Below are 24,566 nucleotides of genomic sequence, written 5' to 3'. Positions count from 1 at the left end.
TCATGTTCTAAAATGAATTAAAATTAAAGGACACTGTCAAGATAAAAATAATGGACCAGATCCTCTGCCAGTCTAAAACAGCTCAGCTCTCTTGGGTTCAATGAACCTATGTTGATTTACATCAGTTGAAGACCTGGTGCAGTATATTAAACAATAAATCCTTAGCTGGTGATATAAATAATAAATAAATGAACTGTGGATTGTTTTTAACTCCCCTCAGGTTTCTGAGCCTTTGAAATACACTTGAATCATGTTTCATGTTTTCCTGTACAATCATAAGGGCTAGAAAAAAATTTAAAAAATTAATGAAAGCAGAGATTCTCATGTAATCACTTGGTTCTGTGTGCTGGGGCTTTAAGAAAAATACCAAATAATGTGAAGGTTGAAAGAAAATCACAAGAGTCAGCACATTAAATCTAATTTGCTGTTTGCTTCTGCACTTCAATGCTGGATGAGAAAATGAGATAGATCAAGTTAATTTCCTGTTTCAAGTTAAGTTTCACTTTCTGGTTCTCATACACTAGCAAAAAGCTAGTATGTTTGGGTTTCCAAAGCCATAGGGGAAAATTTTCAAAAAAACATTTATATAAAGAAAGATATATAATTGATTAAAAAACGTATTTTATGTGAAATTTTGCAAACCTGGGTTTTGTTGTTTTTTATTTTACATTTTTTTATAAAGTCATACCTACGTTTAGGATCTAAAATATTTGATAGGGTCCTTTTAATTATGATATTTTAGATGCCAGTACACATCAGTGACGATGCCTTGTATTACCTGTGACAGAAATATTAAAAACCCTATTCTGAAGACACAAACGGCCTGATTTGAAAAGGTGCTGAACACCCACAAGTCTAGCTGAAGTCAACAGGAGTTGTGGGTACTTTGCATTGTGATAGGGTGACTACCCCATGCTCACCTTGCAGGGTTTAATGCAGGCCAGATGTGCCAATTAACCCCTTAGGCAGCTGATTAAGGAAGCTCAGCTGGGTCGGAATAGGCAGGGTCTATAAAGGCTAAGAGCTGAAGCAGAAGGGGCTACTGGGAAAAAAGGCAGACACCCCCAGGAGAAAGGGAGGAATGAGTGGAGACTGCAGACACTACCTGGGAAGAGGAAGGAGGTGTTGGGGAACTGGTAGGCCTATGAAGAAAAGGGGAACCAACAGTAGGAAGAAGCCCTGGGATAGAGCAGTGAGGCCAGAGAGAGAAGGCCCAGATTGCTAAACTGAGGGTCCCTGGGATGGAACCTAGAGAAGAGCGTGGGCCTGGGTTCCCCTACCAGCCACTGGGCAAGTGGCACTGAGGCAGTGAGCGAGAGAAGGAGCTAAACCTCCCCCGGGAGGGGGATGGTAACCTGTGACACAGCCACAGGGCCGAGCCATGAAGAGGATGCTGTGAGAGGAGCTCCAGGTGGACAGGGTGACGGTGTGCAAACCGTGGACGGGGGGTTGTCTGCCTCAAGCTAATCCCCAGAGTACCAGAAGGCAGTCAGGCAGTGAGTGGTGCGCCCCATGACATACCTCTCTGAAAATCAAGCCCCCAGTGAATACACTCATTTTTTGGGTAATTAAAATGCCTGGGTCTATGTGAAATACTTGATAGTATCTGGCAGTAAATGGAGGGAAATTCCTTTGTGAGCCCTTAATACTATGGAGAAAAATTCCCTCTCCTTCCCCACACATGCCAAGTACATTAAACCAGGTTTATTAAGGAAAACTTCTGCCTTCCTTTGATGAAACAGTTATAGTAGGACCCTGTGTAAATCACGATTTCCTGGAGGGCATGGAAGTTGTGAAAATGCCTTCAAACTGTAATTTTAAAATATTTTTTTAAAAGGTAAAAGTCTACAGCAAAGTCCATTTCAAGGATGGAATGAATTTTACAAGTAACAATAGTCAATGAATTTTCTGTCCTTGAAACTGATGAACATTATTTGTAAACTTCATTCTGTGCAAACTCCATGAAATTCAATACTTTGCCATTTACGCTGTTGTGAATTTTCTAAAAAAAATAATAATCATGATTTACACAAGGCCCTAGCTATAGGACACTGCTGGAGGCTGGTTCACTGGCCTTGATGAACCATTGATCCTGACCCGGAATGGCAAGGCCTCATGGTCTTGCTATGGTGAATGGGACCACATGACTGGATAAACCACGCCAGATTTGTCCCTAAGAAAACACCCACTTCTTTTTACTATACAAAGCCTCATTTGATTGAGTGTATTGCTGACTGCCTAGAACAATATGATCTTACCTTTCTGTTGCCGCTGTGGCTGCTGCATTCATGGCAAAGTGCCTGATTGTGCTCTCCTCTAGATACTTCTGCTCCCACTTGGTCATGTCAGCTTCCAGAGCCAGAATCCTCTCCTCCTTTTCCCGCACTAGCTCCATCAGTGCTGGGGCATTGTGTTCTGGCAGGCTTTCGGCCTGGTAGTTCCCCTGTCTCTGGAGTTGGGGAGAGGGAAACAACGAAAGATATTCAGCCTGCACCAACACGAGAGCTGCAGGCACCTCTTCTACAAAATCTTCTGCAAAACAAACCCAGGGGCTTTCAACCTTTTGGGTGGCCTGTTGCTGAATCAGTAGCCACCCTGGTGATCAGAGCTTAAATAGGGCTCCTTGTCAAAGCGTGACCCAATAGTTATTGCCTACAACCAGTGAGATGCAAGTTTGCTCTAGAAACTGTCCCTAGCAACTCAACAGCATCAGGAAAGCTGGTTTATTGCTTAGCAAAGGAGGCAAGGCTACAGATGGCGTGTGTAAAACTTCCAGCTGAAGGTGGGGTCCTCCCCAAGTTCCTGAAGGTGACTGACTGAGGGCTAAAAGATGTTGAAAGAGGCTAAAAGAACTGGTGGTCCCACCATAGCAGGCACACTCCTCACGGGGTGGAGCAGTCCAGCTCTGCACCGTGGAGTGTTAATACCTCATGGGCTGATTGAGCTGGCTGCTCACCCGCGCACATGCATATACTGCATGAGCTAGTGAAAGAATTGAGCTGCTATCCCAGGCATACATCTGCCCATATAACATACTTGATGGATTGCTGAAAAAGCAATGGAATTGTGAAATAGGCTAGTAGAGACAGCATGTCTGCTGCCTATTACAGCATGCGTGGGAGCTGAAACAGCACACGGACTGCACAGGGTTCTGACTTCTTGTCTCTATGCCCCTTTCCCTTCTTTCCTCAGTTCCTTCAAGTAATCTCCATGCTGTCTGTGCAAGAGATCAGCCTTGTCTGAGAGAGCCTGCCGGAGTCTCTCTCCCTTATTGGCCTGCAATCTTTTTTCAAATCTCTCATCCGCCATGTCCAGGCTCCTTCATTTTTCTCTCCTCCTGCTGTCTTTTAAGCTGGCATTTTCAAACCTGGCAGCCTCAAGTTAGGGCACCTACATCAGAGGCCAGCTTTTCAGAGGTGCTGAGTACTTGCAAATCCAAATGAAGGCAGTGGGAGTGGAGAGTTCTGAACACACTTGAAAATCCATCCACTTAAACAGGTACCTAAATATGGATTTGGGTCCACATCGTCAAAGGTACTTAAGCGCCTAACTCCCATTCCTTTCAGTGGGAATTAGGTCCTTAAATACCTTTGAGAATCTGGGCCTTGGGGCCTAAAGTAAGAGTTTAGTTAGTTAAAGTTTCAAACCTGAGTTTGAAAATGTGGGGTGGGATTTTCTAAAGAGCTCAGAGTTGGCCTAAATCTGCTTCCATGGAAGTTAACGGGAGTTTTACCAGGGACTTTTACAGCGCCTACATGGAGCACTTTAAAAAGTCCCACCCTTTGTCTTTTACCTCTCTAATGGCTGCTGTCTTGCACTGCCAAGCAGCTGGGGGGTGCAGTTTGTAGGAAAGGTGCAATGCAAGCAAAGGTTGTGTTCCATTGTTATTACATTTGACAAATGTGCTGGCAGGACTGGCTTTCCAGATGCTCACTGTGGCCATCACATATTCCGTGGGATGCTGAACCAGGCTGACAGAACTAGGGTTCCTGCTGCTCCTCCTGGAATGCAAGGGCATCGTGGGATACTCCAAACCTAGCATTAAAATACCTCTTTTGCTGACACTTTGTCACACTTCTCTCATGCATGGAGAGAGTGTCCAACATGTGTAGGGGAATCGGAAATAGTTAAATATAACCCAGAAGCAAAACAATATAGCATGCTAAATTAAATGGCACTTGGCCACTATTATGGGCCAGAGATCTATGCCAATTTACAGCAGCTGGGGATCTGGCCCCATGTATCTACTATGGCTTCTTAAGCACCAGTTTCAGACTGTCCGACTCCCCTAAACATATGAGTTTATAGAGCATTCTTAATACCAGCTACAGTACCTCTACTGCACGTAGCACATTAATGGCACTTCCATGATCAGCATCATCAGGAGATACAGAAATCAATCCATGAATGTGGATAAAGCTTTTTTATGTTATGGATAACACTGATGTTTGTTTACGCATTATCTCATTTGGCATCATCTTTTGAAATTTCAGAGTTATAAGATAAGCAAAATGGACACAGTGGATGAAAGAACCCGATAGAATAGAAAACTGTTTATCCAAAGCAGGGAAGCTAATGCAGAGGATGGGGAGTTAAAAGACCTTGGCTCTATTCCTGGGTCTCCCACACGATCTTAGGAGGTGGTTTCTGTAGTGTAGCAGTTCGTGTGTTTATCTAGCATGCAAAAAGTCCCTGGTTTGAAACTGAGCAAAACGCTGGTTTTCAGCTCCCACAGGAACTCTGTATGGAACAGTGAAAGTAAGACCTTAAGCAAATTACTTAACCTCCCTGTACCTAAAATGGGGATAACAATAGTTACCTAACCATAGGGGATGGTGTGAGAATTAAGGGTTGTAAAGTTCTCTGAGACCTTCAGAGAGTAGACATTATGGAAGTGTTTTATAAAGTATAAGAGTTGCTGCACTTAGTGGCACATAAGATTGTGTCAGAGATGAGGAAACTATCTTGTGCACACCCCTGTTTGTCAACTTTGCCACATCACAAGCTGCCCAGGGCAAGGCAGGCCCTATGTGTTGCATCAACACCATGAACTCAGGGGTTACCATGTAACCTACATTTCCATTCTCTGGAATTCATGTCACAAAATAGGACAGCCTCTATTTCTTCGTTTGGGAACCTTTCCTCTTGATGACAGAAAACATGACTTGGGAATGTAGGAGAAGACTTTGGCTTTGGGGTAAAACTGACTTTTTTGGAAGAAGTTTTCTGGAACAATCCATTATGGAACAATCCTTTGGGGGCAACTGTTGTGATGCTTCACCAACAAAAACATCAGTTATGCTTCAGATAATGTCAGTCCTGGAAGGTATGACCATATTTTTACAGAGCAATTCCACTCTGTAAAAATTGTACCCTGAAACTCCATGTGTAGAGTGTCTTATTAATTTCAGATCAAAATAAATGCCAACCCCGTAAACTCAACCTGGAATATCAAGTTAAGAGGTCCTTTTTTCCCGGATACATGCATCATCAACAATAAAGAATGGCCATTTGGAATTTAGCTAATAATTCTGTTGATGGTGCCTGAGCCAGAATAAAATCCAGCTCATTCTCTCCCAGGTGGACTGGGTCTATAAAGCTCACTGGGGTAAAAAGTAGTAAAAGTCTATTTTATTTGGCATGACTCAATATTCCGTAGATATGACTGTGATACATGGATATAAGGTGTCATTTTATGGAGTGATGGGACTCACCCCACAGTTACAATTAGAGCTAGTTGTTCATCATAAACCTGGTTTTGGCCCCCTCTCTAATTAAAAAATAACCCAAACATTCATACCAGCCTCCCCTCAAACCCAGCAGGTTAGCTGGGAGGCCAAGGCAATTTTTTGAAGTGAAAATCTGAAGGGAAAAGGTGTTCCAGAATTACGACACTTTAAACATGATGCTAATTACAATTCCAAGCCACTAACTATAGTAGCCTGCCCAGTATTTATGCTTTTATCCCCCCAATATCCCTGTGAAGTAGAGAAATATTTGCAGATTTCCCACCTTCCCGGTGAAAATTGAGGCACAAAGAGATTGAGCAACTTGTGAGGTCACACAGAGAGTCTGTGGCAAAGCCAGAGATTGACCCTAGATCCCCTGAACCCAAGTCCAGTGCCTGATCCAGAAGCCCATTCTGATTACACTACAGACTGATGTGGCTCTCTGATATTCAAACACTGAAAATAAGATTTTTTTTTAATGTTACTTAACTGCAACTATCTTCTCTTTTGGGGCCCTGATCCACCTCTCACACTGGTTTTTACACTGTTATAACTCCATTTAAGTCAATGGAGTTACTTCTGATTTACCCCCATGTAGCTAAGAGCAGAATCAGGTCCTTTGCTTTTAAGCAACAACACTGTGTAGCAGTGTGTCCATTTGCCACAAGTCTTAGCAATAACAAGACCTGATTCCAGTAGGGTTCTGGCAGCAGCAGTGTTTCTCGACAGTGGGAAATGTGTGAACTTTCTAAGTTAAAACTACATGTCATGCCTCAGTTATGTTCCCTTTTACACCCTTCAGCTGTTTTTCTCAAATGGTGGCTTAATGCACTAGTATATCCACTCGCTGACCCTCAGCAGCCAATAGTCACATGTTCTGATCTCAGTGCTAGCTGCCAGCTGGGAATTCTCTCTGCAAACTCTTCAATGCTTTTTCTTTGTCATGAACTAATCTACTCCCCAAAATAACATTACGATTTGTTTTGAGGAGATGGTGATAAGTGAAGGCGAGAGAGGCAGTTACTTATCTAGATGAGTAACTGTGCTAAGACAGTTCAACTAAGCATAAAAGTACAGGCTCAAACACTTGTATGCAGAGCTCCCCAAAAAACCCATGAGATCCCGGGAAGCATTCATAGAACCATGTCTCCGCACCTCCATCCAATTTTGTTTTTAACCCATATATAAATAATTTACTGGAGTAGCAGAAGAAATGGTCCTTTGTAATCATGTAAATTATTCTGAATTTGTGCGTGTATTTCCATATACCAAATCAATGTCATGTTACACCGAAAATGCTATTAAATGCTGTTTGAGTGTTTGGTTCTATAGGATCCGTTTGATAGTAACTTGCATTTTCAGTAAAAGTCCATCAGAAAAACTATGGGTCAGATTCTCAGCAGGTGCAAATCCCAAAGCTTTATAAATGATACGGTTGAATTGTGACGTGTTTAAGAGTCTGGAATTGCCAAAGTTAAGGCTGGAGAGCGTATGCATTCCTTACTTACATTCGTCCCAGTTCAGGACCTTAACTCTGCTCTTTAGTGACATCATGCAATAACCATATGATTACAGCTAAGGATTTTAGTGATTAGTCCCAAATTAGATTGATTTTTGAAGCACATTAGATTTTTTTTGCTTTCCTTCCCCACCCCACCCCACTCATTGTTTCACCACAAGGCAGAGTAAAGGCTGTTTGAGTGCTCCAATTCTGCATTTCCATACCATACCATACCATATTTTTATTATGGTAAGGTTAAAATCTGAAATCTGAAATCTGAATTTCCTAGGTTTATAAGGCTTGTTTGCGGGATAACTGCAACATTCCTGTAATGTGTTTTACCCTAAATGATTGATATATGTACTCTCAAACCTAACTTCAGATTAGCATTGTTTTTGTCTACGAATTTCCTTGTTTTGTTTTTTTAATTACAATTTTCATACATTAAACCGTAAATAGGAAACAAAAGAGAATGTTGCCTTACGATATTTCTAATGACATGAAGATGTGTAATATCAACCTTAAAACATCATATTTATTTATTTATTTATTTATTTATTTTAAGCCTTTTGTAGCCAGATTCACCAGTGTGCTTTGGCTGCTTTACACCTCCCTGGAGCAGCACAAATCAGCCAGAGCATACTAACCAGTACAGATGGGTTTACAGCTGCTTTGCCCTGCCACAGCTACACAATAAAGTGGAGTACATTCCCCACTTTTCCCCTACATCCTGTCCCCCACATTCTCCTGCATCCTCCCCCCAGCTTCCCCACTCCCTCCATATTCCCCTGGACACACATCCCAGTTTCTCCTTCTCATAGGCCCTCCATATTCCCCTGCACACACAGACACACACACCCGTTTCCCACTCGCTCCTTCAACCCCTACATTCCTCTGCATGCACCTGTACACACATACAGAGTTTTTACCACCTATCCTCCCTGTTGAACAGATCTGGTGCAAAGGGTAGTTTTTGAAAAGCAATTTTGGGGAGGATACACTGTATTCTCCATAGATATGAAAGCAGTTGAATCCCTACTTTCAGTGCAAAACTACACTCAACCTTAACTATGGAGCCGTAACTAGTGTCTATTCAGCATCTGGAGAGAGCCAAGCGCCATCAAGCAAAAATGGTGGAGAAATAATAAATAATCCTCTATTTAAAGTCAGCACTGAAGAGGCTTTTCCAAGTGAAGGATTCATCTAAAATCCAGAAATTTCCATCAGGGTGACCTTTGATATAGTTAAAAACGACTGTCCTGATTAAAAAAATGAAAAAAGTATGTGGTACGTGTCAAGTCATGAGTATTAAGCATCCAGGTTTCTGCTTCAGTGCTGCATGGAAAACTCAGAGCTTTAAAACTCAACCAGGTGCTCACACAGCTCTAATGCAAGAGCTCTGACAACACCCCATGGAGTCAAGGAATTCTTGAATCTCTCTAGAGGGACTGGTAAAAAAAAATAAAAATCCTAAGAATATGACAATTCTCCAAAATGCTCCTGTATTTGTTTAGCTTGTCATTGAGCTGGTTTGCTTTTTGGTTTATTTAGCAACCAACAAGAGTCTTTGCAGGTTTTACACCAAGGCAAGAACATGTAGGGTCATGACTATAGGAGTTGAGTGACTGCTATATGAATATTCACACCATGCAGGCCTGATCAGCAGTCTGTCATCATGTACTTTGCTATCTAACCTCAGCACCTGCCTTAAGGACCTATCAAAGGGTCCTTCTCTGAAAACAGTCTACCCCCAGATACTCAGATCTGTAGGCGAGAGCACTTCAGCTGACCTCAGCTGTTACAGTGCTGCATAGGGAGAGACGTGGTCCCTCTTATAACTAGGACTCAGCCAGGCAGGGCTTTAAGGATCATGATGAATTGTGCCTAGAATCAAATAGAGGCAGGGCAGCCGTTGAAGCACTGGTGTAATATGCACTTTGGCTAATGCTACTAAGCAAGCTGGCTGTCACATGCTGAATGAGCTGTAGCTTCCAAATGGCTTTCATGGGTAGCCCCACAGAGAAAGCACTGCATCATTAATCCAATGTGGAGCTCACAAAAAGGCTTAGCTAACTGTGGCCAACTTCAGAGAGAAACTCTTGCAACCATTGCATCAAACTGATGGAAAAAGGCACTGAGAGCTAACAAAGCACTGCAGAAACAAGCAAGGGTTTGGAAGCGCCCCCTAACTCAGCCTCACAAAACTGCACTCACCCACTCACTGAGAGGGGGGAAGGAAATTGTTTTGGATGGGCAAATAAAATACCATTCTTGTTTCTACTATCATCATGGTGGCAAAGGGTGAGAGGCCAGTCCTCCTGTTCTCATTGCCAAGACACATCCTGGAGGTAATGCCAGGGGTACAGGGCATGAAGCATTCCGTCCTTATTTACCCAGGCATCGGGATGGATGTGCTTGTGGCCCACGACCAATCAGCCTCTCACCTGCTGCATCCTCAGCGAATCCAGCTCCCGCTCCAGCCGCGTGCGCAATCGCCGTTCCATCTGCTCCCGTTTCTCACATGCTGCCTGGAGCTGGGTCAGAGCCTGCTGCAGCTTCTCCACTTTCTCAACATAGGCCTGCTTCTTACGCAACTGGGGGCAGAGCGCAAGCGGAGGGCACAGTGTCATTAACAGAAGAGCAGAAGCCAAACAAATATGACATCAACGTTTATGTCTATGAATCAGGTTGTGATATGATCTCATAAATCACTGGCATGTGCATGTTGCATGTAAATGTGGCTTTCACTGAACCTAAATTTCACAGGGAGAAAATTCTGGGTAGCAAAGGGCTCTTTAATCTAGTGGAGAACGGCATGACAAGAACCAGTGGCTGGAAGCTGAAGCCAGACAAATTCAAATTAGAATTTAGCCACCCATCTTTAGCAGTGAGGTAATTAATCACCTGGATGAAGTACCAAGGGAAAAGGCGGATTCTCCCTCTCTTGATGTTTTCAAATCAAGATCTATGTTTTAGCCAAACACAAGTTATCAGGCTCAATAAGGGGATAACTTGGTGAAATTTAATTGGCCTGTGATATACAGGAGTTCAGACTAGATGATCTAATGGTCCCTTCTAGCCTTCAACTCTATGATTCTAGAAATAAATCTTAACACTGTATATCTGCATGATCCAGTCTCCGATGATGGGAAAGGCATCTGCAGACCCTTAGCTGAAGATATACATCTGTTGGACGGTTTCCAGATGTTTTCTTGTCTACCAAGGGCTAGGTCATACAGATGAATATGAGTGACTGTTAGTATCAGTTAAAGCCATTCTTACTTCTAATGCATGCACTGAGTGATTTATAGGCCCAGTGTTACATGAGGATTCTGCAACCTAGCATTTTATGGCCTGAGATTAATCCTGACTTGCTCAAGTAGCATACTCTAATAGGAGTTTGTGGGAGTGGACTGCAGACTTTCTCTGTGACCTTTTAGGCATGCAAGTGGATGCAGGTATTAGGTGCATCATAGCTGCTATCTGAGCCATTATTCTTGCCGCCTCCCACTGTGCTACAGAAGTGGTAATTGCAGGACAACAAGGTAAAATGATATTAATCTATGATGGGGATTAACATGCCTTAGAACCTTTGGGGAAGAGTTCAGATATGCCACAGACTGCCCAAGGCACATGTCAGTGAGAAGGGCATCAAAGCCTTCTGTGAAAACTGATCCTAGGGAAGCAACTAGGACAAAAAATGGGCCTGATCCTGGGGTATAGTGAAGTCAATTGGAGTTGCAATTACTCAGCACCTCTCAGGATCAGTCCCAGTGTAATCCAAAATGCAAATTGTTTCTATCAAGAGTGACCAAGATACAGTCCTCTTTCCCACGGAGCTTGGATGCTAACCCTAAACTTGCATGCATATCACTTTGACTGCTGCAGACAGATTCAAGACTTCACCCTGCGGGCTGCAATGCCTCTCTCTGGTGAGATATTGTGTTCTTGTTCTTCCATCCCAACAATTTAAACATTTAATCCCCTTCAAAACATACCTGCTGTGTTGTACAGAAAAAATCAATTAGCATAAAGCAAGGCTGCAAGTCCAAACCAATTAAAAACATTTCTAGCCTTACTGAAAAGTTCACTCGGCCCAGGAGTTGGGGTTAGATAGTTTGGATTTTGTTAAATACTGACTTTACAGAGATCAGTGTGATTATTGCTACTTGATAGATATGAAACTGAGACAGAGAGTTTAATATGACTTTAGTCACAGTATGACAATATGAGGTTAATATGACTATCCAAAGTCACAGCTAATTCCTAGCATACACCGGATTCCTGGCTTCTAGTCTAGATACACAGACACTCCCACTCTTCCTCATTTATTTGTGCTCATGTGGCTTTGGTTCTTTGCACATTTTACAGTCCAGATAGGAGGTTGAAAGACTAATGTTTAACACAGTTATCGTTAGAAGAGTGCTCTATAAAGAAACATGCCTGTATACATGTGAATAGGAAACAGTAGTTTTCCAGTTTCACAAATATTTTCAAGAGTTTAATATTTTTGCACCTCTCAGATCAGGACAAAAAGTCAAAATCTTAAACTTTTGCAAACTGGGAAACCAATTTTTTTCCCCGTTTCAAGTCAATTGAATTGTTTCAGTATGATAATTTCAACACATTTCATTTTGATTTTGACCTTCTTTTCAGAACTTTTTTTTGGTCTTATGAGCTTAAATTTCAAAGCAAAAAGTCCTCTCAAACTGGAACACTGGAATTATTCATTTTGAAAATGTCAAAGTGAAATGTTTCAACAATTCAAAACCTTTTTGTTTTTTTTTGAGTCAGGAAATTCCTTGAACCTGATCCGGGTTTGCAAACGGTGTTAGTTTGTGTGAACTGGCATTTTTTGACCCCCCAAAAAAAGATTAACCAGAAAATTTCTGACCAGCTCTAGTCAATAATTAGTTAATAGATAATGTGCTCTTAGATGGCGCTCCAGAATATGCAGCTTTCTTCCTGGGTTTTGTAGGACCAATAATAGTTGTTATTATGGATTACAAATGCTTTCCTGAATGTGGTCCTTTGCATGAAGCTCTTAGCAATTATAAAGCGGGGGCTCAGGTGTTTCATCCAGAATAGGTGGAATTCTTTCAGCACAATGCTAGATCAAGCTATGTACCTTCCCACAGATTATACTGACAATGGAGTCTTATGCCTCAAAATTGTTTTCTGTGACCATAAAATACCCAAGTCAAAAATCAGAATGAAATTGATGGAGGTTTTTTTACAATACAGGTGCAAGACAAAACTTATTCTAAGCAGCCTTTCTAGACTCAGTAACAATGGGCCAGATTCTCATCTCCATTACACTGCTGTAAACAGCAGTTATTTCAATGGATTTGCATTGGTATGAATGAGATTAGAATCTGAACTAATGTCCAGAAGCAATCAGAAGATTAGATTCCCAAGGGGTGTGTGACTCTGTGAGAGTGGTATTGTGGGGTTCCATGTTCATGATCTCTGGCTTACTGATCAGAGGTGCTCAGTTTACAAGCAAAAAGATGGTTTTACTAACTGCCAACCCTACAAACTGAGCCTGGGATCAGAGAGTCAAGCTGGATTCTTTCTCCCTCATTCATCATCAGTAGCAATAAAGACACTCCAAGCCAAATTATCTCTCATTCATAACTGAGAAACCCTGTTGTCTGCAAAGGAAGTGCACTGATTTAACCAAATGCAAAATTTTGCTTTGTAATTGGAATTTAGGCTTCAGCCCTGCAAATGCTTCAGCATGCGTGTAATTTTATTCACTATAGTAAAGGAATGCACTGAAGTGTTCACAGTATCAAGCCCTTTGTTAACAATCTTTTTGATTATACACAAAAATATAGCTCACTTGTCCATAAATAATAATGAATTATTATTATTATTGGGCAATTCTGACATCCTTACCCAGTCTGTAATTTCATAATCACCAAATGCACACAAATACCTTTAAAAATCAAAGTGAAAATGTTTGCTAAACGGACCAGGAGAAATTTGGTGGGGAAATAATTGCTAGTCAGCTTAGAACTGAACTGTGTGTGAAGAAGCAAGAGCGTAATAAGAATGATATGATTTTATGATCCAATAACTCATGACTTATTAGAGCAGGAAACATTTAATGGAACAATAGAAAAATTCATAGGATCAGTAAACTTATCCAGGTGCTGGTCCTGGCCCAGTGATCAGGAAAAAAGTTTCTCTCTTGGCTCAACCAGTACCTAGCCTTAGATCTTTACATTTTAAGGTCAGAGGGACCATTATGTCAAGTATCAGGGGGTAGCCGTGTTAGTCTGTATCCACAAAAACAAGAAGGAGTCCGGTGGCACCTTAAAGACTAACAGATTTATTTGAGCATAAGCTTTCATGGGTAAAAACCTCACTTCTTCAGAAGCTTATGCTCAAATAAATCTGTTAGTCTTTAAGGTGCCACCAGACTCCTTCTTGTTTTTAAGGGACCATTATGATCATCTAGTCCAGTGGTCCCCAACCTTTCTTGTGGGAATAGCATATTACTATTATTAAAGGTTATTAAAGGTAATTAGGCATCGCTGCGCTCAGTGTTGCAATGCCTAACTGATTTAGGAGCCTAAATCTCATTTTCAAGAAATATTTAAATCCAATTTGGGTTCTGGCTCTTAAGTGCCTAAATCCCTTTTGAAAATAAGATTTGGGCTCCTTAATCAGTTAGGTGCGGCGGCGATGTTGCTGAGAGAAGCAATGGCTAAATACCTTTAAAAATATGGGCCAGACTGACTAAGTGACTTGCATAAGGTCACACAGGAACTCTGTGGCAGAGCAGTGAATTGTGCCTGGATCTCCCAAGTCCTAGCTAGCACCCAAACCACTGGACAACCCTCCCTCTCACCAAGGTCTGATCTGCTCTGTATAGACATTCAAGGTCCCATAGCCTTTTTATCCTTATTCAGAAGTTCCCTCATTACACTGTTCATAGATAAAACCAGAAAGGCCAATTATGGTAATCTAGTCTGATCTCCTGCATAACACAGGCCATAAAATTTCACCAAGTGACTCCTGCATCAAGCTCATAAATTCTGATTGAGCTATAGCAGATCTTTTAGAAAGACATCCAATCTTGATTTAAAGACTTCAAATGATGGAGAAGCTAGAACCCCCGTAGGTAAACTGCTCCAATGGTTAATTACTTTCGCTGTTAAAAATGTACACCTTAATTCTAGTCTGAATTTGTCTAGTTTCATCTTTAGCTACTGGATACTGTTATGCTTTTGTCTGTCTGCTAGATCAAAGAACCCTCTTTTATCAGAAATGTTCTCCCTATGTAAGTACATCTACACCAGGGGTTCTCAAACTGGGGGCTGGGACCCCTCAGGGGGTCACAAGATTCAAACCCTGCTTTGCCTCCAGCATTTATAATGGTGTTAAATATACAAAAAGTGTTTTTAATTTATAAGGGGGGGTCACACTCAGGCTTGCTATGTGAAAGGGGTCACCAATACAAAAGTTTGAGAACCACTGATCTACACGATGATGTAAGTATTCTGATACTGTGGTCGAATTGCCTCTTAAACAATGCTTGGGTAATCTAAACAGATTGGTCTTCTTTAGTCTCATTGTAGGGCAGGTTTTCCAGACTTCATATCATTCTTTTCAGAACCCTGCAAACTTTACCAGCAATGTTTTTATGTTCTCATCCAAATCATTGACAAAGATATTGAATAGCACTGGACCAAGAACAGATCCACTAGAAACATCCTCATTTGTGACTAATTCCCATGTACAATGACTTTTCGAGATCCATCAGTTAACCACTTTTTAATCCATTTAATAAGGGCTACATTGATTTTGTATAATGCTAATTTTTTAATCAGAATGTTGTGCAATACTTCGTCAAATGTCTTACACAAATCTGAATATATTATTTTAAACTCAACCAATCTCGTAACCTCATGAAATTATATCATGTTAGTTTGACAATCTCTGTTTTCCATATAACCATACTGATTTGATTTAATTATGCGACCATTCTTTAATTCTTTACTGATTGCACTCAATCAGTCTTTCCAAGATTTTGCCCATGACTGATGTCAAGCTAACCAGCCTATAGTTACCCATGTTAATCCTGTATAAATGTTGGGACATTAGCTTTTTTCAGTCCTTTGGAACTTCACCAGTATTCAAAGATTTGTTAAATATCAGAGTGCCTCAGCCATTTCTTTTAATACTCCTGAATGCAAGTTATCTGGTCCTGTTGTACTGAGTTCTGTGAATTGATCTGGCTGACTGTGGTGCACTCTGTGTGTGTGTGTGTGTTTGTATACACAGACACACACTATATGTATGCACTTTGGGATTCTTTGAGAAGAAATGGACTATACCCATATAAGATATTTTCTCATTAATTACCCAAGTCCTAAATTAGTAGATAGGGTATTCTAAAGAGAAAGAACCCTATGTCCTAACACCATGTTAGCCATCGGCTGGTGAAATTCGGTCAAGCTTTTGGTTATACAGAAAGCATCTGTGATTGTGGTTTCCTTTCATATCCTGCCCGGCTCAGTGTTTTATAATTGTTTTCTGTTTGGAAGGGTCTGGGGAAGAGGGGGGCTGCCACTCTGGTGCTGGAAAGGGTTAAGAGGCTGGGCTGAATTACAGCTGTAAAATGAATACTAAATACAAGCAATCATTTTCAGCAAAGCAGAGGAAATGATGCCCTCATCTCACCTCCTCTTCCAGTTTGATGACCTTGGCCTGAGCATTGTTCAGTGCCTGGTCCAGGATTTCGATGTGTCTCCGCTGATCCTCACTGGCAGAGCGCACGGCTGCCAATTCCATTTCCAGCTTCTCCCTCTCCTTCAAGTGCTCTTTGTCTGGAAGAGAGACAAGAACAAGAGCAGCTCTATCAGAACAGCGCACAGACTCTGGGCCAAGTGCCAGAGGTAAGTTGGCACCGTGTTAAAAAAACAAAACCTATGCAAAGCAACAGAGGGTTGGGCTACTCCAGCACAGTGCCTGAGATTCAACTGTGCAGTGGTGTGATGGGCAGAGAGTCTCATATGCCAGAACTCACTAGCTCACAGCCTGGCTTTACGTTACTGCTGATGTTAGAGATAAATGACTGACCAGGTCCCTTTGAAATCACTGAATGGAAGATGCTACATACAGAAAGTACAAAGGTGTCATACAGTAAATGCAAATTACACTGCATTCAATCCATGGCAAAACAAATGAGTGGATAGCTGAAGAGCCCCAGAGAGGGCTGCTGAATAAAGACTCTGGCCTGCCACGGGCGTGCCACAGCAGTTTCACAAAATGAATGGGCAAAGGTGACCAAGTTAAACAGGCGCAAGGCTTTCATTTTTCAAAAACTAGCCAAAAGAACAGAATCACTTCTCACTACATTGCCAGCACAAAGCTGCTTCTCTGCCTCTGCCGAGGGATAAAAAGCAAAGACCTTTTACTTTCCAGTAAATAATCCAGACCTGCCCAAATAGGAGGTCAAGATGCACTAGCAGAAAGGATCTTAATGTGTCATTAGCCAGACAGGGGAGCTGATCAAAGTGCCTCACTGACCACAGCTCAGAATCCTCACCTTCGGGTTCACTAGAACCCTACTGAAATTGTGATTTTATTATTTAAAGGGAAAGGAAGGTAATCTCCAGTAACTGGCATTCTCTTGATCTATAGCCCCTGCATAGCCATAGGACCTACAATAGGGATTTCCAGAAGGAGTTCCAGGAAAGAGAATTTAATCTTTAGTCCCAGTGGGGCTCTAGTTGATCCTCTAGTCCAGCATGACCTATGTGCCCTTCAGCCTTGCTGTGACTGCCAGCAAACTGGCTCTTCTCCTACTAGGTGACTGTTCATATGTCAGTAATGAGTGATCCCTTCCTTCACAACAAATGTACCAGAAACTACCCACACAGACAGCCCTGATGGCAGAGCACAAACAGCAGTGTCAGACCTCTGTCATGGGTGTAATCCTCTCTATTGCCAGATCTAATTTCACCATTAGAGCCGGCCGAAAATAGGGACATTTTCTGACAAAATTTCATCCTCCTCTTTTTTTTTTAAACAAAATTTCAAATTTTCAAAATTAAAAATGACTTTAAAAAATCAAATTTCACAACCAGCTATGCTCACCATCTTTCCTTTAGCCAGAAGGCAACAAGATCTAAGCAACAACTCATAGGCCCAGGTAGCATCTTTGTTGGCTAGCTGCCTATTGAGAGCATAATGTTAATTTATTACAGCCCAGACTCACCTAAGAAACCCATCCTGTGAATGTAAGTGGAACTACCCGCGCATAAAGTTGGCCATTGGATCATCTTTTACCTGAGGGAGGGCAGTTAATTTTTAAAGCGGTGTGGAAAAGAGAAGTTCTGTTTTACAAAGAATTTAAAAAGCAGGCTTCATTCTGAATCAGAATGAAAATCAATAATTTTGAAATTCTCTGCCAAGGAAATATGGAAAAAGTTCATTTCAGATCAGTTGAAACATTTTGTTCAGTTTGATTTCGATCCTTTTTCTTTTGTAGTATAACATATCACAGAATGCTAAATTAAAAAACTCAAACAGGCATGTTTAAAAATAATTCAGAATGTTTTGTTCTGAAAATATCAAAACAGTCCAGTAACTACAGTTAATCATTGGACTATCAGACAACACTTGACAGGGCTCTCGGACTTCAAGTGACAAAACCTTTTAATGTATAGTAGGGCTGTTGATTAATCGCAGTTAACTCATGCGATTAACTCAAAAAAATTAACTGTGATTAAAAGAATTTATCGTGATTAACCGCATTGTTAAACAATAGAATACCAATTGAAATGTATTAAACATTTTTGGATTTTTTTCTACATTTTCAAATATATTGATTTCAACTACAATACAGAATACAAAGTGTACAGTGCTCACTTTATATTACTTTTATTACAAGTATTTGGTCTGTAAAAATGATAAACAAAAGAAATAGTATTTTTCAATTCATCTCATACAAGTACTGTAGTGCAATCTCTGTCATGAAAATGTAACTTACAAATGTAGATTTTTTTTGTTACATAACTGCACTCAAAAACAAAACAATGTAAAACTTTAGAGCCTACAGTCCACTCAGTCCTACTTCTTGTTCAGCCAATCGCGTAAAGACAAACAAGTTTGTTTACATTTGCAGGAGATAATGCTTCCTGCTTCTTATTTACAATGTCGCCTGAAAGTGAGAACAGGGGTTCGCATAGCACTTTTGTAGCCCGCATTGCAAGGTATTTACTTGCCAGATATGCTAAACATTCATAAGCCCCTTCATGCTTCAGCCACTATTCCGGAGGAAATGCTTCCATGCTGATGATGTTCGTTAAAAAAAAGTGCGTTAATTAAATTTGTGACTGAACTGCTTGGGGGAGAATTGTATGTCCCCTGTTCTGTTTTACCCACATTCTGCCATATATTTCATGTTATAGCAGTCTCGGATGATGACCCAGCACGTTGTTTGATTTACGAACACTGTCACTGCAGATTTGACAAAACGCAAAGAAGGTACCAATGTGAGATTTCTAAAAATAGCTACAGCACTCGACCCAACATATTGTGTTCACCTATGCATCTGATAATTCTATTCTTTAGTACAGTTTCAACCAATTTACCTGGTAGTAACGTCTGGTTTACTGACCTGTAATTGCCAGGATCACCTCTAGAGGCTCTTTTAAAAATTAGCATTATATTAGCTATCCTCCAGTCATCTGGTACAGAGGTTGATTAAAGTGATAGGTTACATACCAATTAATAGTTCTTCAGTTTCATATTTGAGTTCCTTAAGAACTCTTGGGTGAATACTATCTAGTCCTGGTGATTTATTACTGTTGAATTTATCAATTTGTTTCAAAACCTCCTCTATTGACACCTCAATCTGGGACAATTCCTCATATTTGTCACCTAAAATGAATGGCTCAAGTGTGGGAATCTCCCTCACATCCTCTGCAGTAAACACCGATGCAAAGAATTCATTTAGCTTCTTTGCAACTGCCTTGTCTTCCTTGAGTGCTACTTTAGCACCTTAATCATCCGGTGGCCCCACTGATTGTTTGGCAGGCTTCCTGCTTCTGCTGTACTTTACATTTTTTTGCTGTTAGTTTTTGTGTCTTTTGCTAGCTGCTCTTCAAATTCTTTTTCGGCCTGCCTAAGTATACTTTTACACTTGACTTGCCAATGTTTATGCTCCTTTCTATTTTCCTCACTAGGATTTGACTTCCAATTTTTAAAGGATGCCTTTTTCCCTCTAACTGCCTCTTTTATTCTGCTATTTAGCCATGGTGGCATTTTTTGGTCATCTTACTGGGGGTTTTTTTTATTAGAGGTATACATATACCTCTATTGAGCCTCTATTATGGTGTTTTTAAAAAGTTTCCTTGAAGCGCAGAGGCATTTCACTCTTGCAACTGTTCTTTCTAATATTCATTTAACTTGCTTCCTCATTGTTGCATAGTTTCCCTTTTTGAAATTAAATGGTACTGTGGTGTTCTTCTTTGGTATTTTCCTCTCTACAAGGAAGATAAATTGAATTACATTATGGTAGCTATTACACAGTGATTCAGCTATATTCACTTCTTAGACCAGATCCTGTGCTCCACTTAGGTCTAATCAAGAATTGCCTCTCCCCTTGTGGGTTCTAGGACAAGCTAGACTAGCTAGTAGTCATTAATAGTGACTAGAAATTTTATCTCTGCATCCCATCCTGAGGTGACAAGTATCTAGTCACTGTTTGGAGTAAATATCTCTCATTATTATTGGGTTTTCTGTTTTTGTAGCCTCTCTAATCTCCCTGACCATTTCCTAATCCCCATCACCATCCTAGTTGTGTGATCGGTAGTATATTTCTACTTCTACACTCCTGTTGTTCAAGCATGGAATTTCTATCTGTAGCGATACAGTGATACAGTTTGATTCATTTAAGATTTTTACTGTATTTGATTTTATGCTTTCTTTCAGATATAGTGCCACTCCCCCACCAGCACAACCTATTCTGTCATTCTTATATATTTTGTACCCTGGTATTACCGTCTTCCATTGATTATCATTGTTCCACCAAGTTTCTGTGAAGCCAAAATATGAATGCTATTTAGAATCCCTGGCATTAAACTGTCATGTGCTAGGAGCTAGCTGGATCAACTCTAGCTTTAAAAGCAATACTGTACATTGGCAACACATATAAAAACAAGTCTTGGACCTACTCTATCATCTTGCACCTGAAGAACTCAAAACATTTTACCCACATTGATTCATTAAGCCGTACTTTGCCCCTATCAGACAGGGAAGGGATATGCAATATACAAGAGTGATCATCCATTAATAGGCTGGAAAGCACAAGTTATTTAACAGCTCACAAGGATGTTGCACAGCCGATTAGGCCGTCATTTAACTTTTGCTTCAAAAATGGTGGCTGCACTTTCTATATTTAAAAGCACTTTCTTTATTTGGTTAGTTCTGGGGAAAAAAGGACTACTTTTAATTCTTGTCAAGTGCACCTGAAATATCAAAATTATGCTTTAATGAGCTACAATACATGTATCTTCCATAAAAGAAATTGCTTATGCACCTGCATGTGTTTACCATACACTTAATAAACTAATAAATTTTTCTGTTATTCTAATGCAGGGGTGGGCAAACTTTATGGCCTGAGGGCCACATCTGGGTATGGAAATTGTATGGTGGGCCATGAATGCTCATGAAATTGGGGTTGATGTGCAGGAGGGGGGTGAAGGCTCTGGCTGGGGATGCAGGCTCTGGGCTGGGGCCAGAAATGAGGAGTTCAGGGTGCGGGAGGGGGCTCTGGGCTGGGGCTGGGGGCGGAGGGGGCATGGGTGTGTGTGTGAGGGCTCCAGCTTGGGGTGTGGGCTCTGGGGATGAGGGGTTTGGGGTGCAGGAAGGTGTTCCAGGCTGGGCCCAGGGGTTCAGAGGCCAGGAGGGGGATCAGAGCTAGGGCACAGGGGAGGGGGGCTCTGGGGTGGTGCTGGGGATGAGGGGTTTGGGGTGCAGGAGGGTGCTCTGGGCTGCGACCGAGGGGTTCACAGGGCGGGAGGGGGATCAGGGCTGGGGCAGGGGGTGGTGGCACAGGGGGATGGCTCAGGGGTTCAGGCTTACCTCAAGCAGCTCCCAGAAGCAGCAGCATGTCCCCCCTCCGGCTCCTATGCAGAGGCACGGCAAAGCAGCTCTGCTGCGTGCTGCCCTGTCCACAGGCACCACCCCTGCAGCTCCCATTGGCCATGGTTCCCGCCCAATGAGAGCTGCGGGGGTGGTGCTTGGGGAGGGGGCAGCTTGCGGAGCCCCCTGGCTGTCCCTATATATATAGAAGCCGGAGGGGGGGCATGCCGCTGCTTCCGGGAGCCACATGGAGCGGCCCCCGACCCTGCTCCCCAGCTGGAACGCTGAAGCGGGGCAAGCCTCAGACCCCACTCCCCAGCAGGAGCTCAAGGGCTGGATTAAAATGGCTGGCGGGCCAGATGCGGCCCGCAAGCCGTAGTTTGCCCACCCCTGTTGTAATGGGTCAATATACTCAGACTGTTAAGGGATGCTTCCCAAATGGCTTCTCTTTTATCATTATAGTTGTAATTATATAGAGTTCTATCCCCTTCCTGTGATAGTCAGCCTTCAGTGTGCTGAGAATGAGTAGAGCTATTCAGTGTGTCTGGACAGATCAAACAGGGAATATAGTGGGGAGTGTGGGTTAAGGTTCTCTCCAAACACACATGTCTTGGGTTATATATATTTGTAAATATGGTAACGGGAATCTACCCAGTATGGGAATATATGATTTAGAGTGAGTGCACAGTCATTGTTTTATGGAAAGGAGGGGTAGCCCCTCAACTGGGAAAGTGGGAGGAGGTGGCCCCTCCCCTCTGGGGGAGGGAAAATGACAGTGGGTGAATAAGAGGAGAAACAGAGCATCTGGGAGTAAGCAGAGAGAAAGAGAGCAAGGAGAGCGGGCAGACAGGCGGATGGCAGGAAACTGGGACTGAGAGAAACTGAGAACGAGTGGAGAGGCTGAGATTGGGCAGGACAGACAGATGTGCAGGAGAGGGTCCTGTCAGGTTAAAGATGGCTGGTCAAGTCGGTCCGTGTTTAATGGCGTGTTCCTGAGCATCCGTTCCTGATCATCAGATCTGGTCTGATTCATGCTGTCCCAGGGACCCAGAACAGGAGAACCAAAGGTCCTTCAAATCCAGTGGGTCTGGTCTAATGTGCATCCCCACAAGAAAGCACCACTGGAGACAAGTCCAGCTCTTTAGGAAATCCTGAGAGGCACTTGAGCTCAAAGACTGACTTGGGCGTTAGACAGAACGCAGTGAGAGATCTTGGGAAAGGGGAACCTTGAACTAAAATTAAAATAATAAAATTATTATTATTAATAATAAATAACCTATAAACTAATAGCCTGTGTAGACAGAGACAGACACAGATTTTTTTTTATTTAGAGGGTTATATGTCACTAAATACACTTAATAGTAAGTATAGTGTGTGTGTAAATCATTATTATTTTTATTATATATATTCTTCATATATTGAATGTTATTGTAGGTAGATGGAATCCAGTTCCTTTTGTTCCAGTTTAAATAAAATCCCTGTTATGTTATCTGTTTTATTTTGACAACCAGTTGTAATATCTTGTCTAGTAGTACATAATCTTTTATCACGGTGCAACGCCCTCCCTCCACAGCTCTCACCTGCCAAATAATATTGTACCACCACTATGACGGACCATTATTAAATCTTGGTCAGTGGTTTTGGGGCAGGGTGATCCTCGATATATTTCAGATTATAACACAATAACTCTACTTGGAGAGGTCAGGTTACAGATACACCTTTTTCTTATGTGTTTGTACAGTGCCTGGCACTATGGAGTCCTGATCCAGGACTGAGACTGCTAGGTGCTACCACAATATAAACAATAAAATAACTCCACCACAAACAGAGTGTTGTTGACTGTGCTGTGGAACAGAAACATTATACAGAAAGAAAAATTTGCTCGGTGCCACCCTAACCCCAAAGGCAAGAAAAAAGTGGACTTGTTTTCAATGTTAATTTTTAGGGAGAAGCTCTGCCCTTGACTTGCACCCAAGTCATAAATCACGGGAAAGTTTGCCCCCACATTTTTACCCAGATCACACATTTAACAAATGTTACTAATCTGGACAAAGTGGGAACAAAAATGGGCCACATTTTTAATTAAGGTTCTATTTATAAAAGATTGTTAAATGATTAATAGATGTTTTAATAAATGATGAATCAATTGTTATAGAGTTCAATGGGTTGCTTACAATAGGTTGCTTATTTATAACACCTACTGATATGCTAGTAACCATTAATATATACTACTCATGTCTGTAACATGCTTGTAAGAGCTACTGATCATTTATTAGGCTTATCTGAATGTTAATGAAACCAATAATGAGGAGATTCCATCAGCGCATCCAGAATAGTTGTCCTCCATTCCAAACGAGCAGACCCAAAGTCTTGCAAAATGAAGCCTTTAAAATAAATATTTTTGATTCCTCTAGAATTATCATCAACAATGGGACTACCAAAATTGACTGGTATAAGAGAGGGCAGAATTTGGCTCCAAGAGTTTTGCTAAAAATATTAATCTCCCTCATTCTGAATCAGAATTTCTCCATGTTGTTTTCACAATTATCTTTTTTTAACTAATGGGGTGTTTAGTTCTGGTTTATTGTTCTTTACTTACAGCTGTTATTTCCAAAGACACCACAGAGGGACCTTGCCTTTCTTGAGTGAGCACTACAGTAGTTATTTAGCTTTTCATCAGTCTTACAGCCCTGACACAGCAAGCGCTCTGATGAATTTTGTCATGAGCCATTTACGAATGCAGGAACCCATTGCTGCAGCCATTGCCAGGCCTATCATGGGGTGACTGATTCACTAGAATGTAGGCTAGGTAACAAGATATGCCTTTTCTGCTCATTCAGCTCCAGCCTTGATCTGGCTGATTCACAGAACCTGACCTTAACAGATCGGTGGGGTCATAGGGACACAGGGGTGAAAAGGAATATAGGCCACTTGTACCCTTAGCCCCTACCAAAAATGCCAGTATTTGAAGATGGCACAGAAAATGGCAGAATGAATGCAGAACTGATGAGCACAAGATTCCAGAAGATACTGAAATTCAGACATGGTCATTTCGCATGCTGCAAAGACCTTTAGTTCTCAAAGCACTGTGCGGGGCTTGCATGCCACAAATCCTGCTAATTCAATGGGGGTTGCACTGCTGAGACACAGAATGAAGCTTTTCTTATTTTTTTTCTAACTGAAAGGGGCCAAGTTGCCAGACCTGAAGACCTGATTACCCATCAAAGACA

At 41.6% G+C, this 24,566-nt stretch overlaps 1 protein-coding gene across 5 annotated transcripts in view; it reads right to left on the bottom strand.

Moving 5' to 3' along the window:
• Positions 1-24,566, bottom strand: part of AMOTL1 (angiomotin like 1) — a 127,090-nt gene that overhangs the window by 14,724 nt on the left and 87,800 nt on the right. For all 5 annotated transcript variants that reach the window (XM_074956882.1, XM_074956889.1, XM_074956903.1 and 2 more), the window contains 3 exons: positions 15,925-16,070; positions 9,675-9,824; positions 2,259-2,449 (listed from right to left, as the gene is read on the bottom strand). In XM_074956882.1, the coding sequence (XP_074812983.1) occupies positions 2,259-2,449; positions 9,675-9,824; positions 15,925-16,070 (487 nt within the window). The remainder of the gene's footprint in view (positions 1-2,258; positions 2,450-9,674; positions 9,825-15,924; positions 16,071-24,566) is intronic.

This window comes from Natator depressus, chromosome 1 (genome assembly GCF_965152275.1).
Source record: "Natator depressus isolate rNatDep1 chromosome 1, rNatDep2.hap1, whole genome shotgun sequence".
NCBI lineage: Eukaryota > Metazoa > Chordata > Testudines > Cheloniidae > Natator > Natator depressus.
This window is presented reverse-complemented; position numbering and strand designations above follow the sequence as displayed.